We start from the raw sequence: 14,243 nt of genomic DNA, 5'->3' as shown, positions 1-14,243 counted from the left end.
TTTTTTTTTTTTATCATTCACCTTGATGATGCGGGGATATTTCTTTATCAGTTGGCGATGACACAAAGCTAATGGTGACAGCTCATCAGAATACAAAAATAATTTCAATTGATTTAAATAATGGGCCCAAGGTACAGAGAAAGTTCAAACACTTAAAAAAAATTTTTAAAAATTTACTGTAAGCAAGGATAGGAAAAGTCTTGTATAAAAGCATTTTTGTCAAGAGGAATGAGTACATCAATGTGAGCCAATAGTGTGGTATATCTTGAAAAAAAAAGATAATAGACTAGACCTATAAAACTATAAAGTCCAAAATATGGTGTGTAATAGTCCACTCCCCACTTTGCCCATCAGACTGCTTCGGGAAGAGTCTGTCTGGTAATGCCTTTTAGTGGATCATTATTAAACTGGAGCCTGTTCAGAAGATAATGATCAGGATGATTAGTGGTCTAGAAGTTGTACCTATGATATCCAGGAGAAGAAACTACGAACGTCAAGATAAAATAAATAGGGTCCATGATAATCATCTCTTAGCAAGTGGATCACATAATATTACTCGTGTTTTGAGTTGCACTAATTGGTAGAAGTTAGGAAGAGGCAAATTTTTGCTCCATGTAGATTTATTAGAATTATATTAAGCTGCAAGTAATAGAAACCTAATTAAATAGGGATTTTTTCATAAGTGATATTAAGTATGGAAATATGTATTCCAGAGCTGCTCCAACTGCTATGGCATCTTGAACCTGAGGTCCTTCTATTGTTGAGTCATATCAAAGTATCAATACTCAACTATTTTTTAATCCTCACCTGAGGATATGTTCATTGATTTTTAGAGAGAGAGGAAGGAAGGGGGAGAGAGAGAAGAAAGCGAGAGTGAGAGAGAGAGAGAGAGCAAGAGAGAGAGCTCAGTGTGAGAAACATCACTCAGTTGCCTTCTGTACGTGCCCAGACTGGGGATTGAACCAGCAACCTAGGTATGTGCCCTGACTGGGAATTGAACCCACAACCTTTTTGGTGTACAGGACACAGGATAACACTCCAATCAGCTGAGCCACTTGGCCAGGCTATACTCTACTATTTTTAATTTATCAAGTCCATTTGGTTCACCCTAAAAGCTTCCTTTTCTTTGCCATTCTTGAAGTGTGTTGTTTGTCCTCCTGTTTGCAAGTTAGCTCCTAGAACTCCAGGGAGTATGCCAGTCTCTCAGTCAAGAAGAAAGGGGAAGAGTAGGTTTCCAATAGCACAGATTTCCTGACAACAATTCTCAAAACCCCACCCAGTGAATGTGCGCTTACATTCTATTAACCTGAACTACGTTGCATGGCCATACCCAGCCATGAGGGGAGGTAGGAGACAGGCATTTAGAATGGGCACATTGCTGTCCTGAATACATTTATAGCACTGTTTATAAAGAAAGAGGATAGAACTGGCATTGAGGAGGCATCGCAAATGCCTGTGAGAAGAGCGTTTTCTCACAGTTTATCAGCTATGTAAAGGGGTGCTAACAACCGTGGTTCTCAGCTGTATCTGCACGATATAATCATCTGTGGTTATTCTGACCTAGTTAATGAGAAATTTTGTGAGTCGGGACCCAAGCATCTGCTTATCACAATCTCCACAGGTAATTCTGACAACCAGAAATGGGGACCACCACTCGGCAGTGCCTGCTCACTGAAAGGCTCTGAAATTGTTGAACAGGAATTAGTGACCATCATTCAGGTGCAAGTGTGTTGCCTTGGGTAGAAGACTGGGAAAATTCCAAGGTATCTCAAAACTATACGAGTCTGTAAAAAGAGCTTTTTGATTTGGTGATTAAATTTATTTGGCCTTCCAAAGTGCAAGAAAGTAGTAAAAAAAAAATGGTGAGAAGGCATTTAGATCCTTCTATTAAGAAGTTTTAAGGAAAAAGGAGAAATGTAAAACAGTTAATTCTTTGTTTTCAGAATTAGCGAAATTGTTTCTCCAACTAGTATGTCTGTGCATCACCAATCGCAGTGAGAAAAAATAGCTATCAATTAATCTTTGCTAAGCCTGGGCCAAGTTTCCTTCTGCCTGTAGGGGAAGAGTCAGGTGACCTAATGGAAAGTTTTGTGGAAGAAGGAGAAAGAGTCGATTTGAATAGCAGATAAGAAACACTTGACCACTCCATCTTCTCCAACTACATAAACCCATCCAGTCCACTGTCCTCTGTTCTTAGACCCAACCTTCCCTTGCCCCTGTTGCTTCCTCTGATGCCAATGTAAGTTCTTACTCATCTGATCGTGTTGACCACTAGAGTGACTATTTTCTCTTCTTGGGTAAGTTTAGCCAGAAATACTGAGCTCATCCACCATTACCTAGGCGCCTAGAACATATGGCTTATTATTGATTATAGCCAGGTGGGATTACTAATATATGGGATTACAAGTTCAAGGTCCAAAAAAGATCTTGTCAGAAAGAAGATGATCTCAGAGAAGTTAAGTTCTGAAGTCAGGTTGTTGTGTATGTAGTTAAACAGCACAGGTATAGGATCAGGAAGGGTGGAATTAATAACAGTTCACTGTAAGTGAGCAGAGTTATAGGGCTCTTGGAAACGTAATGGGATCTCAGGTTTCTCTCTTCTCCCTTTCTCTCCCACCCTCCTTTCTTTCCACCAATACACACTGACTGCCACATTGTGCCAAGGACTGTGCTGGGTGTGCTAGGAATGTAAAGATAAATAAGGCCAATTCCTGACCTCCAGGAGTTCACAGTCTGGCAGGGGAGATAGACGTGTAAGCAGGTAACTACACAAATGGGTGGTGAATATGAAGGAAATACAAGAGCAAGGAAGTCATCAAAGAAGAGATAAGGGGCTTCAAAAGAATGCTGAGCCTGGCATTTTGTACTGATTTCCAGTATTTGCCAGGCCGGCAAGGGTAGCCCTCAGTGGAGGGAGCAGGGAGCACCTGTGTCTTGAGGAGAGGGTGGCAGAGGATGCCCAGGAGTCCATGGAACCAGGAAGCATGGGGTTAGGAGAGAGGTTGGCAAGACCTTGGGGTCTCCCCACACCTTTTCAAAGAGCTGAGACTTGATCCTATTTTAATGTAAAATCAGGAGAGGCCATCTTCTGTAATACTTTGGGTTGCTCAGAGTAAGGGGGAGAAGAATTCTTGAAGAAGGAAGCAGAGTACCCATAATAACTCTAGGAAAGGGCAATCGGCACCCTTTCTATGATGATTCTAGAGAAAATGGGAGAAAAGCCTGGGATATTTAACCTAGTGAAGAGGAGCTTCGAGGGAGAGAGGGAGGGAGTCGTGTTTTCAAATGTTTGAGGAAAAGTCGTGTTGAAGAAAAATGATTCATAGTAGCAATCATAACGCTATTAGGTAATATTTATTGAGGGCTTACTATGTGCCAGGCAATGTTCCAAGCACTTTATCTGCAGTAACTTATTTAATCCTCATAACAGCCTTAAAGTAAATCCCAGTTATCTCCATTTCATAAAAGAGGTAAGTGAATCACACAGAGGCTGATTAAATTGCTAAGGGTTTCAAACTAGGAAGTGACAGAGCCAGCATTTGAGCCCAGCAAGATTACACTCACTTTTGTAATTTCTTTCCAGACAGATTCTCCTTTGTTTCCCTTTGCTTCCTGTCTTCCTGAAGGGTCAGATACAATAGACTATCTAGAGCAGCAGTTCTCAACCTGTGGGTCGCAACCCCTTTGGGGGTCGAACGACCCTTTCACAGGGGTCGCCTAAGACCATTGGAAAACACATATATAATTACATACTGTTTTTGTGATTAATCACTATGCTTTAATTATGTTCAATTTGTAACAATGAAATTGGGGGTTACCACAACATGAGGAACTGTATTAAAGGGTCGCAGCATTAAGAAGGTTGAGAACCACTGATCTACAGAGATGTAAGTCTGCCCTTATCAGAGATGGAAGCTGGGGGACCACTGCAGCTGCATTCTTGAGGTGTCAGAGCTCAAAGAAAGAGATTAGAATAAATCATCTTGAGAGTTCCTCTGGGCTTGAGCTGGCTGGGACTCTGGGGTTGGCTGATGCAGTAGTGTGAACACTTTGTGAGGTACCCAGCCAGGGCCCTGGGCACACATCTGCACGGTAGCTCCATTCCGCGTGTGCCCCTAGCCCTGCTGACTCTACCCAAACGGAGGAGTGTCCATGACTGCATGCCCTACAGGAAAGGACCTGGCTTGGAAGGTGGAGCCAGCAGGACTCCTGCCTAACACACTAGCTGCACCATTACCACTGAGATTCTGGGCCTGAGGCTTTGCTGGGAATGAGGAGAGTGATGGATAACTGACTCCTGGGGAGGGAAACGAAGGCTGTGACCATCCTTCATAGGAATGGAGCTTGCTTAGCACTCTCTAAATCCAGCTCTAACACATTCCTTCTTTACATACGTATATATTGATTTCAGAGAGAAAGTGAGAGGGAGAGAGGAATAAAAACATCAATGATGAGGAGAGTCATTGATTGGCTGCCTCCCGCATGCCCCCTACTGGGGATCAAGACCCAAACACCCAGGCATGTGCCCTGACTGGGAATTTAGCGGAGACCTCCTGGTTCATAGGTAGATGCTCAACCACTGAGCCACACCTGCCGGGCTAACACATTCATTCTTGACCCACGTTCAAATGGCTCTGAAATCTCTCTTACAGTATTGATCAATTAAAATCAGTATCATTACTGATTCCTGGGACCTGAAATGCGGTGACTAGTTAACCCTTTCGCCCATCCTAAGAATGCCAACCATATAAAGATAGAGATGAATGTATGGATACGTGACATAGTCTACAGGATGCGGCCTGCAGCGTTTGTAGTGCACACACACTCACACGTTCTGACTTTGGTAGCCAATCTGTGAGGAAGTTTATATTCTTAGCTTCCTGCAAGCGGAAACCGCTGCTGGATGTTTTCTTGTAGCACCGCTACCTTTCAAGTACTGTACTCAAAAAGGCTATTCGCAGGATTGCAAGATGCTGAAGTTGAAATGAAACTTGAAAATCTTTTAGACCTCCCGCTTTATTTCAGAGACGTGGCAACTGCAGTTCCTACTCAAGCTCCAAGAACATTTTCAGTTGACTTTCGAGGTCCGGTTTTCAAACCTGGCCACAGATTAGAACCCCTTAGAGAGGTCTTACAAATATTAGTGTGGGGCCCCATCAGGAGGAGATTCTGGTTTAACTGGTCTGGGGTGGAGTCCAGACATTGGTATTTTTATAAAGCTCTTCAGGTGACTCTATGATATGCCATGTTTGAGAACCACTGGCTTGGAGAAGGAGAGTATTATAAATACACCTTGTATCTACCCCCCAAGACCTACCATCTTCTGAGATGGGGTCAAAGATAGAGAATTACTCTAGGCTGCTTCACTGGGAAGAATCACAGACCCATGAGAAAGGTTCTTCTACATGAGGAAAGTTAAGAACAATCACCTCCACCATTCCAGAAATGCAGGTGGAGGCAGTCAGGTGAGCAATCGTCCTAACCATTCAGGGGTGGCTACAGTGCCCCATGCGAGCATAAGAGAAGCCATATGCCCTTTGAGCACATAGAGCTGAAAACACACATTAATGAATTGAAAGACATATGTCCCAACCACAGCAGAGCACCAAAGGAGAACAAATAAGTGATGAGCTTATTATTCTAGGAACTCTCAATTAAGGTATATGAGTGGGTAGTTAAAAAAAAAAAGGTTCTCAAAAGGATGTCATCTTAAATCAATCCCAAAGTATGAACCCTCACAGAGGTTCCCTGAAATTCATTTCCCTCATCCAGACTAGCGACCTGAAGCAAATCCTTGCCTAGTCTCATATGTGTTCTCCTCTTGCCTCCTTCACCCTGTAGTTCTGTGCAGAAGTCAGGTCACAAGGAAGTGGACAGGCCAACAGACAGGGTGTCGATGGTGCCAAGAATCAACCAGTAACTTGAAGGACAAGAGGCCATGGTGACAAAGCCAACTAACTTCCACCATACACATACTAACGGAAGGTGCATCTGACATCCATGAGCCCCGTGTTGGCGGAGACAGCGTGGAGCAAAGGCAGCATCTCCTGTTGTTCACTAAGGTGGGGCTAGAGCCGTGCATCCTCCCCCACGGCTCCCGACCTACAAACACGGATCAAGGGGCAGTTGCTTTCTTGCCGCCCATCATCATTTGCACAAAAAACAAGAGGCTGGGTCCCTGAGCCTTCCCCTGCTTCTGGCATTCCTGTGGGGCTGCCAGATGTATTACAAGGGGTGGTAAGTCAAGCCAAATCTGGGAGCAGGTACTCTGTCTTTGGTCTCATCCTTCAGTTGGTTCTAGTCCAGGGGTGGGCAAACTTTTTGACTTGAGGGCCACAATGGGTTCTTAAACTGGACCGGAGGGCCGGAACAAAAGCAGGGATGGAGTGTTTGTGTGAACTAATATAAATTCAAAGTAAACATCATTACATAAAAGGGTACGGTCTTTTTTTTTCTTTCAGTTTTATTCATTTCAAACAGGCCGGATCCGGCCTGCGGGCCGTAGTTTGCCCACGGCTGTTCTAGTCACTGCTGTATTCCCAGCACCTAAAATAATACATGGAACATAGGAGGTGCTCAATAAACATTGGCTGGGTGATGGAACCCATGAAGAAATGAACACTTACACAGAGTCTGGGGGTTAGAATTCGTGGCACAACCAAGACAAAACAAATGAAGCGCCTCTAGAAAGTGAGGTTGAATGAGCAAGTGAAGGCAAAACCAGCCCGTCTTTTGATCGGTCTATTATTGTAAAAGGCGATACTCTTAGAGAAGAAAGAAAAAAAAATCAAATTTCGTTACCAAAGGTGTCCTTAGTAACAAAGCTGAAGAATGTGTTTTCCAATATTTGATTTCTTAGGCTTGACAGTCTCTCCTGAAATACTCTCTTCTCCGCCATGGAAATGTGAATCTCTGTTGGTTTGTGTTGCAGTTTGCAAATGACTTACAGAGCTCTCTGGCAGGGCGGCTGTGTTTCTTCTTGCAACTAAACAAAAGGCCGTTTCTCTAATATGACTTACACGGGGGAGAGCCTGCGATCTGCTGTGGCTTTGGAAGGAGGAGAAAAGCAGAAGAGCAAAGGAGGGGAAAGTTAAAAAAAAAATGAGGAAAATTGGAACAAGCGTGGCATAGAAGGTGAGCAAAAAGCAGGAAAGAGGCAAGGGCAAATCGGAGATGGAGAATCCCTGTGGGGAAGGACCGATGGCTGAGGACCCTGTCGCCAGTAGGATCCCAGCTCCCTTATTGGGGATGGCTCAGCTCGCCCACCGGTTCGCTGGTCTCCCCTCCTCCTACTGCACCCTGTCATCTGGGCTCCTTGTGAACTGGAAAGACAGACTGTCCCCTCCTTCTCCTGGGCAAGCCTGCGGGAAGCAGAGCAACCCCTGCCAGCTTGACCTAGATCTGTCAGCTGATCAATTATTTTTCCCATAGAGGAGAAGGAAAAATGAAAAGAAGAAAAAAGGTGTGTGTGGGGAGTGGCGGGGGGGGGGGGCGGGGGGCAAGGGAGGAAAGGAAAGGGGTGGGAGAGGGCAGAGAGAGGGAGGAATGGGGAGAGGGAAAGGGGGAGAAGTGGGGAGAGCAAATGAACGGTGACGTGGATCAACACATCTATCTTTTAAGTTTAAGCTCTTTTAAGTTTAAGCAGCGATCACAAGAGCAGGCTTAATCCAGAAGGTTGCATAAATAAAAACATATCAAATAAAACAGAAAGCTCTCAGGGGTTACTGAACAACATCATAGTCAAAGCAAAGGACAGAGTCCTCTCTTTTCCAATCCAGTTCAGAGCTGGTTGTCTTCCCTCTCCAACTCCCAGCTCCAGCTTCCGCCCTCCCCATGCTCCTCCTGTCTGCCATTCACCCTGCCAGCATGGTGTCTCCCTCTGCAAATGGATGGGAGGCATGCTCCCTGCTGCTGCTTCCAAAGCCCCTCTGGTCTTCCCCAGCCCGCTCTCTAATGAAAGGGAAGGTCAGGGAGACACTCGCTTGGGAGGTTAGGACGGCTGCAAAGGCCCACCCCAGCCCCATCCAGCCTGCATGTCCTTGATTACCTTGTTTTTGCATGTTTTCATTTTTTCTCTTTCATTTGTTTTATTGGATTTCAAATGACTATAGACATAAAGTAAACATGTAACAAGCCAACAGAGCAGAAAGGAAGTAAACTGCATAAATACAACCCGTCTCAGCATGGAGTTCCACTTAGCACCACATGTTCGGAGTGTTACAGGCATTAATGAGTCCTGATAACACCCAGGGGACGTGGTCCCCAGCCTGGCAGGCAGGTGGGAAGACAGGCTCACACAGGGAGCGATGTTCCCCTACAGAAGACATAGCAAGCTCTGAGCTCAGGTGTCCAGGTGCCCAACCGCAGCTGGGCTCAGGACTGGCCTGGGATCCGGCCGGCGTGTGGATTGGACTGCTTGAAGAGTCTGCAGAGGTTCTATAAAGCGATGTGTTTTTTGTTTTGTTTGTGCATTTCCAGCATTCTAGTTGGTGGGCTAGAGAGCAGGCCATGAGCTCCAAACGGAAAACCTGGAACGGAGTCAAATCCCAGAGGACACAGTCCCATCCAAAGTGTCGTCACCACGAGCAGACAGCCAAGAGCCTTTGCCTCTTCCCAGCACGTGTTTCCCCACGTGCCCGCCCCCTTGTTGGTTTAGAAGTGCTGTCACTTCTTAGGATGTCAAGGGAGCTCACTCCCACCCGAGGGGCAAACTGTGGCTGAAGCCAGCAGTGGCTCCTGCAGTCCACTCGTGACCATCAGCTGGGGCTAGCGTGTCTCAGGGCTGCCGACTGCATGCGCGCAGAGGACAGGGCCCCGGGAAGTGCTAGAGGACAGCCTGGAGCCAAGCACGGCAAGCAGGGAACCACGACCCCCAATGACACGGGTCAGCATGCCTACATACAGGCACCGCTGGAGGCGCCTACTGAGAACCAACAGAAGTCAGGGTTAGGAGTGGAAGCTAACACTTTGCGCATCTGTTTGGCTTTAAGGGTGGCAAAAAGGCCCGGCTGGTGTGGCTCAGCAGTTGAGCGTCAACCCAGGAACCAAGAGGTCACCAGTTAGATTCCCAGTCCGGCCGGGCACATGCCCAGGTTTCAGGCTCCGTCCCCAGTAGGGGGTGTGCAAGAGGCAGCCGATTGATGATGTTCCTCTTTCATTGCTGTTTCTATCTCTCTTCCTCTCCCTTCCTCTCTCTCTAAAAATCAATAAAAACATATTTAAAAATAAAAGTGCCATAAAGGAAGGACCAACGCGAGGACTCGGCTTTGCACCTGGTGACCAGAGCTGCAATCCCAAGAATGGCCTCTGTGCAGCGAGGCCTGCTGTTCCCTGCGGGCATCTCCGCAGCCTGGACCAGGCTCACCGGCCGCCTGAGGAGGAGGATGGAGGGGCATGGCCTTCTCTGTGCTGGGGTCAGCTTGCCTATAACCTGCCCCGACGGGGCAGCTCCGAGCGCAGCAGCTGGTATCCACTCTGTAAGCTTCTGTCCCTCTCCCCTGCCTTTGTAACAATTTATTTCTTCACTTTATTTGTGCCCATGCTCCCAAGTGCTCACAACCGACACAAAGGCCAGGATCCCATCATCCCAAACTGATTTTTCACTTTGCCAGTCAACATTGTTATGGTCTCAACTGCTTCCCTCCCCTCTCAGCAGCATTGCCCAGCGCAGGCTGCTGCTGGCACCCGAACGTTGGCTGTGAGTGGCAGGAACTTGGCTGGGCTGCCCAGCCAAGCGGACTCCATGCCATGGGCGCTGAGTGAAGGAGAGTGTGAATTCAGCCCCGTCTCCCTTCCCATCTCGGCCCTGCGCGTGGCTCGAGTGGGCAGAGAAGCGGATGTGGGACGGGAGGAAATGAGGGGAAATGAGAAAGGTAAGACAGGAATCTAGCCATGCTCGCCGGAAGGTGTTAAAAAGAGCAGCAATCCTTCGAAAGAGAAATGGTCGGGTTTCTAGAAAGAGAAAAGCTGCAGTACAACCAGCCATTCTTTCAGAGCCTCTGGGTGGCGGGAGGTGAGCTGTGTGCTGAAAGGGACAGCGCCCAAACTAGGGACCCCCTCCTGTTCCCAGGGAGAGGAGCTCTGGTACATCAACCAGGCTGCCCTAGGGCCAGAGCCCAAGGGTGCTAATCACCCCTTCCTCCCTCACTCCCTCCTGCCCATCACTAATCACCCCTCCCTCCCTCCCTCTTGGCCATCACTAATCACCCCTCCCTCCCTCCCTGACTCCTATCCATCACTAATCACCCCTCCCTCCCTCCCTCCTGCCTATCACTAATCACCCCTCCCTTCTGCCCATCACTAATCACCCCTCCCTCCCTCCCTTCTGCCCATCACTAATCACCCCTCCCTCCCTCCCTCTTGCCCATCACTAATCACCCCTCCCTCCCTCCCTCCTGCCCATCACTAATCACCCCTCCCTCCCTCCTGCCCATCACTAACCACCCCTCCCTCCCTCCCTCCTGCCCATCACTAATCACCCCTCCCTCCCTCCATCCTGCCCATCACTAATCACCCCTCCCTCCCTCCCTCCTGCCTATCACTAATCACCCCTCCCTTCTGCCCATCACTAATCACCCCTCCCTCCCTCCCTTCTGCCCATCACTAATCACCCCTCCCTCCCTCCCTCTTGCCCATCACTAATCACCCCTCCCTCCCTCCCTCCTGCCCATCACTAATCACCCCTCCCTCCCTCCTGCCCATCACTAACCACCCCTCCCTCCCTCCCTCCTGCCCATCACTAATCACCCCTCCCTCCCTCCCTCCTGCCCATCACTAATCACCCCTCCCTCCCTCCCTCCTGCCCATCACTAATCACCCCTCCCTCCCTCCCTCCTGCCCATCACTAATCACCCCTCCCTCCCTCCTGCCCATCACTAACCACCCCTCCCTCCCTCCCTCCTGCCCATCACTAATCACCCCTCCCTCCCTCCATCCTGCCCATCACTAATCACCCCTCCCTCCCTCCCTCCTGCCCATCACTAATCACCCCTCCCTCCCTCCCTCCTGCCCATCACTAATCAGAGAAGATTCCCTCAGAAACCTCCTCCCCATGTTGGATTATGGTTGCTGGTTGGGAGGGGTGGGGGCAGGTCAGACAGGGGTCCATAAGCTGCCATTGTCCCGCACACACCTTTTCCAGGAGGCAAACCACCCCAAGTAGCAGCTCCAGAAAGAGCCAGCTTAAAACAAAAACAGAGGAGGAGAAAAAATTGCCTTGAATGTGTGCTGCATTCTAACTAGTCCCACTGGGTCAATGCAATAGGGGTGGATTATTGCAGCCAAGACCTGGGCTGCCTCAGTAATTCTGCAAGTTTGATAAGAGAGAGCTGGCAGGTTCCCGCTCCCATCCCTGAACGCGAAAACAGCCGCCACCTTTGCTGGTCCGACTGGCATGTGGTGTGGGGGTCTTCGGGGGTCCCGCTGCCTTAAAAGTGGGCAGCCTGGTTCTATATGACAGACTGAAGCCTGTAGCGCTGGCTCTGAGTGGGCAGCACCGGTAAGGCCATTACTTTCCTTAGGAAATTCGGGATTTGGGAGCCTGTAACCTCCATCCCCACCCCAAGATGGGAGCGAGATCACAAAACCAGACTTCACCCTGGGGAATGGGGCACCAGCACTTCTCACTCATGTATTCACGGATGATTCAAAGTCTGAGCAAATATTATGCTTCCCCGCATTTATTTCTGATGAAAAAATAATCACGTATGCTAATTTATATGTAAATTCCGCTTGGCCCTGGGGCTCCTGGCATGCAGCCAGTGGGGCTGACGACGGTGGAAGTTTGGCTGTGGTCTCGGGTTTGATGTTACAGATAGAAAAGACACAGATCTCAGGACAAGTGGGAAGTCACCCAGGACTCGGACCTGCGCTTCCCTTCCTCATCTCTATGGTTAGCACCACCGGAGCCATTTCCCTAGGAGAGCCTGGCCCTGAAATCACTGCATCCCCACAGCCAGGGCTGGGGTTCTGATCTCACTGGGGAGTCCTTGCACCCAGAACAGGCCGGGTGCACACATACCCCTGCACACACAGAAGCTCACACACACACACACACACTCACACACACGCTGTCGCTGCTCCATGTTACGTAAGAGGAGTCATTCAAGGATGCCTCCAAGTTAGCTCTTCACTCTCCCCCCACCGACGTCTCTAAGGGAGAGGAGAGAGGTCCCAAGGCTGGAGCGGCAGGCGCCATGGAGGCTGTCCCGGCAAGACCCCCACTGTGACTTCCCTGCCATCTGACTCAGAGCCCTCCAGGCCCCGTTGCCTTCCTCCTTGAGCCCCAGCCAAGTGTACACGCACATTCGGTTCTCCCCAGCCAGGTCCCTCTGTCCACCTCGCGTGGATCCCCATGGTAGCCCCTGAAACCTATGTCGAGGGGACAGCAGCAGTCCCCAAAGCCAACCCTCAGAGAAGGGTCAGGACTAGAGGTGGGGATTCAGTGGAGACCGTGAGAACCCCATATTGCAGTAGGAGAAGAGCAGAGGTGGTGGGACTCCCCATCCTTCTCTACCCTGAAGGGCCAAACTTTCCTCTGGGACCACAGCTTCCAGGTCAGAGCTTCTGCCAGCTGGACTACCTAGGGAAAGTTTCTCTGCCTGTCTCCATCCCTATCAGTTCAGCTGTCTTTAATATGAAAAAAAGGCAAGTCAGACCCTCCCCCCCCCCCCCCCGCCCCGCAAAGGGCAGGGTGGGTGGGAGAAGCAGGTGAGCGGATAATGCCGCTGCTGGAACGGAAGAGCTGGGACAGAGTGTGGGGCCAGCCGGTGCAGCAAATGGACCCAGGACTGAAGCCGATTGCAAAGGCACCCAACACAGCACCGTCAAGATCAGAGCACGCACTTGGCCCAGGAGCAAGCCCGGCCCTCAGCTGCAGCCCACAGCTTGGCTTCCAGACCAATAATAAACAGAAAATTAGCATTCGCCTCTTACTGCCTCTCTCCCTTCAACTTAGGAAAGCTGTTCCGAATTTCAGAGCCCCGTGCAAGGCGTGCCTGTTCCCACTGCTTCTCAGCTGCTCCTTGTATCTCCCCCACCCCCACCCCCACCCCCCGCCACAAACACACCCCCAAACACATTCAAAACTAATGCAGTTGTTCCCCGCGGCTGCAAACTGATTCATCTCTTCAAGCTGGATCTCTGGCCAGAGCCATGCAGGATGCAGTTACCTGATTATTTCTAGCCTGCCTTCTCCTCGCCTCCTTTCGGAAGCTTTGCAAGTTTACTGGCAGATATTTTAAAGTTTCCTCTTGTCCTTTCTTCCCAGTAACATAAGCAACACATTAGCGACCCTGCTGCCCTCGGAATCTGTCACCCCCCCCCCCCCGCCCCTGCGTGTGCTCTGTCGTGTGTGCGTGTGTGTGCAAGAATGTACATAAAGCCGGGGAGAGCAGCACACAGCCATGTACCTAAACAGGAGCCAGACACCTTTTACTTCTGCATATACACCCCCGATTCCAGTAGCAGCCAGAATCAAATCAATAGTCTCACAGCCTGGCAGGGAGGATGAAGTCCCAGCCATGCTGTTTAAACGCTCTCTCCTCCACCTGCAAACAGCGCAGCAGAGCCGACCGGGGAGTCTGCGAATCGCATAAAGCACTCCGTACCATCGCTGGGTCTACTGTAGGCAAATCAATAGCAAGCGCTTACCTTGAAAGAGAAACAGAGCAGCCAGCCCCGTGAAGATTGCCCAAGAGATAGAATTGTGCATTTTTGCCTGGATGGTTTTCATGCCTTTTTTTTTTTCTTCTTCTTCTTCTTTTTCTTCTTTTTTGTCAGGTTCGGTTTTTTCTTCCTTTCTTTCCTGACAGATTGCGTCGCTCTCCAGCTCCTGGAAGGAGATGTAAATCCACTGTGTTGCTGAAGGACACAACAAGAAAGCCAGCCGAGGGTGTGAGAGAGTGTGACTTCTCAGTAATTATCTCTACTCATACTCTGGCACCGAGACACATCGTACAATCTGGCCCTGGACAGCCCTCCTACAAGCTGCAATCATTGGTTCTAATCCAAGGATTGACAGAGCTACAACACCCGCGCGCGGGCACACACACACACACACACTCAGGAATCATTTACTGGGCAAATCAGGCTAGCTGATTAAAGAGACAGGAGCCTGGAGAGATGGAATGATAAATGCCACTTTGGCCCTTCTATATTACTTTCATTTTTTAAACTGACAGTCTCAGAGCCCCCAGCATCAAAAAATCCCTTTCCTTCTGGCGTTCTTTGGCCTCCTGAACTCA

General features: G+C 49.1%; 1 protein-coding gene across 1 annotated transcript in view; it reads right to left on the bottom strand.

Moving 5' to 3' along the window:
* NTM (neurotrimin) overlaps window positions 1-13,954 on the bottom strand; it is an 858,055-nt gene extending 844,101 nt beyond the window's left edge. Inside the window, exon 1 of the mRNA XM_059677237.1 lies at window positions 13,651-13,954. Within this exon, the coding sequence (XP_059533220.1) occupies window positions 13,651-13,732 (82 nt within the window). The 5' untranslated portion in view covers window positions 13,733-13,954. The remainder of the gene's footprint in view (window positions 1-13,650) is intronic.
* Window positions 13,955-14,243: the final 289 nt, after the last annotated feature.

Source organism: Myotis daubentonii, chromosome 19 (genome assembly GCF_963259705.1).
Source record: "Myotis daubentonii chromosome 19, mMyoDau2.1, whole genome shotgun sequence".
Lineage (NCBI taxonomy): Eukaryota > Metazoa > Chordata > Mammalia > Chiroptera > Vespertilionidae > Myotis > Myotis daubentonii.
This window is presented reverse-complemented; position numbering and strand designations above follow the sequence as displayed.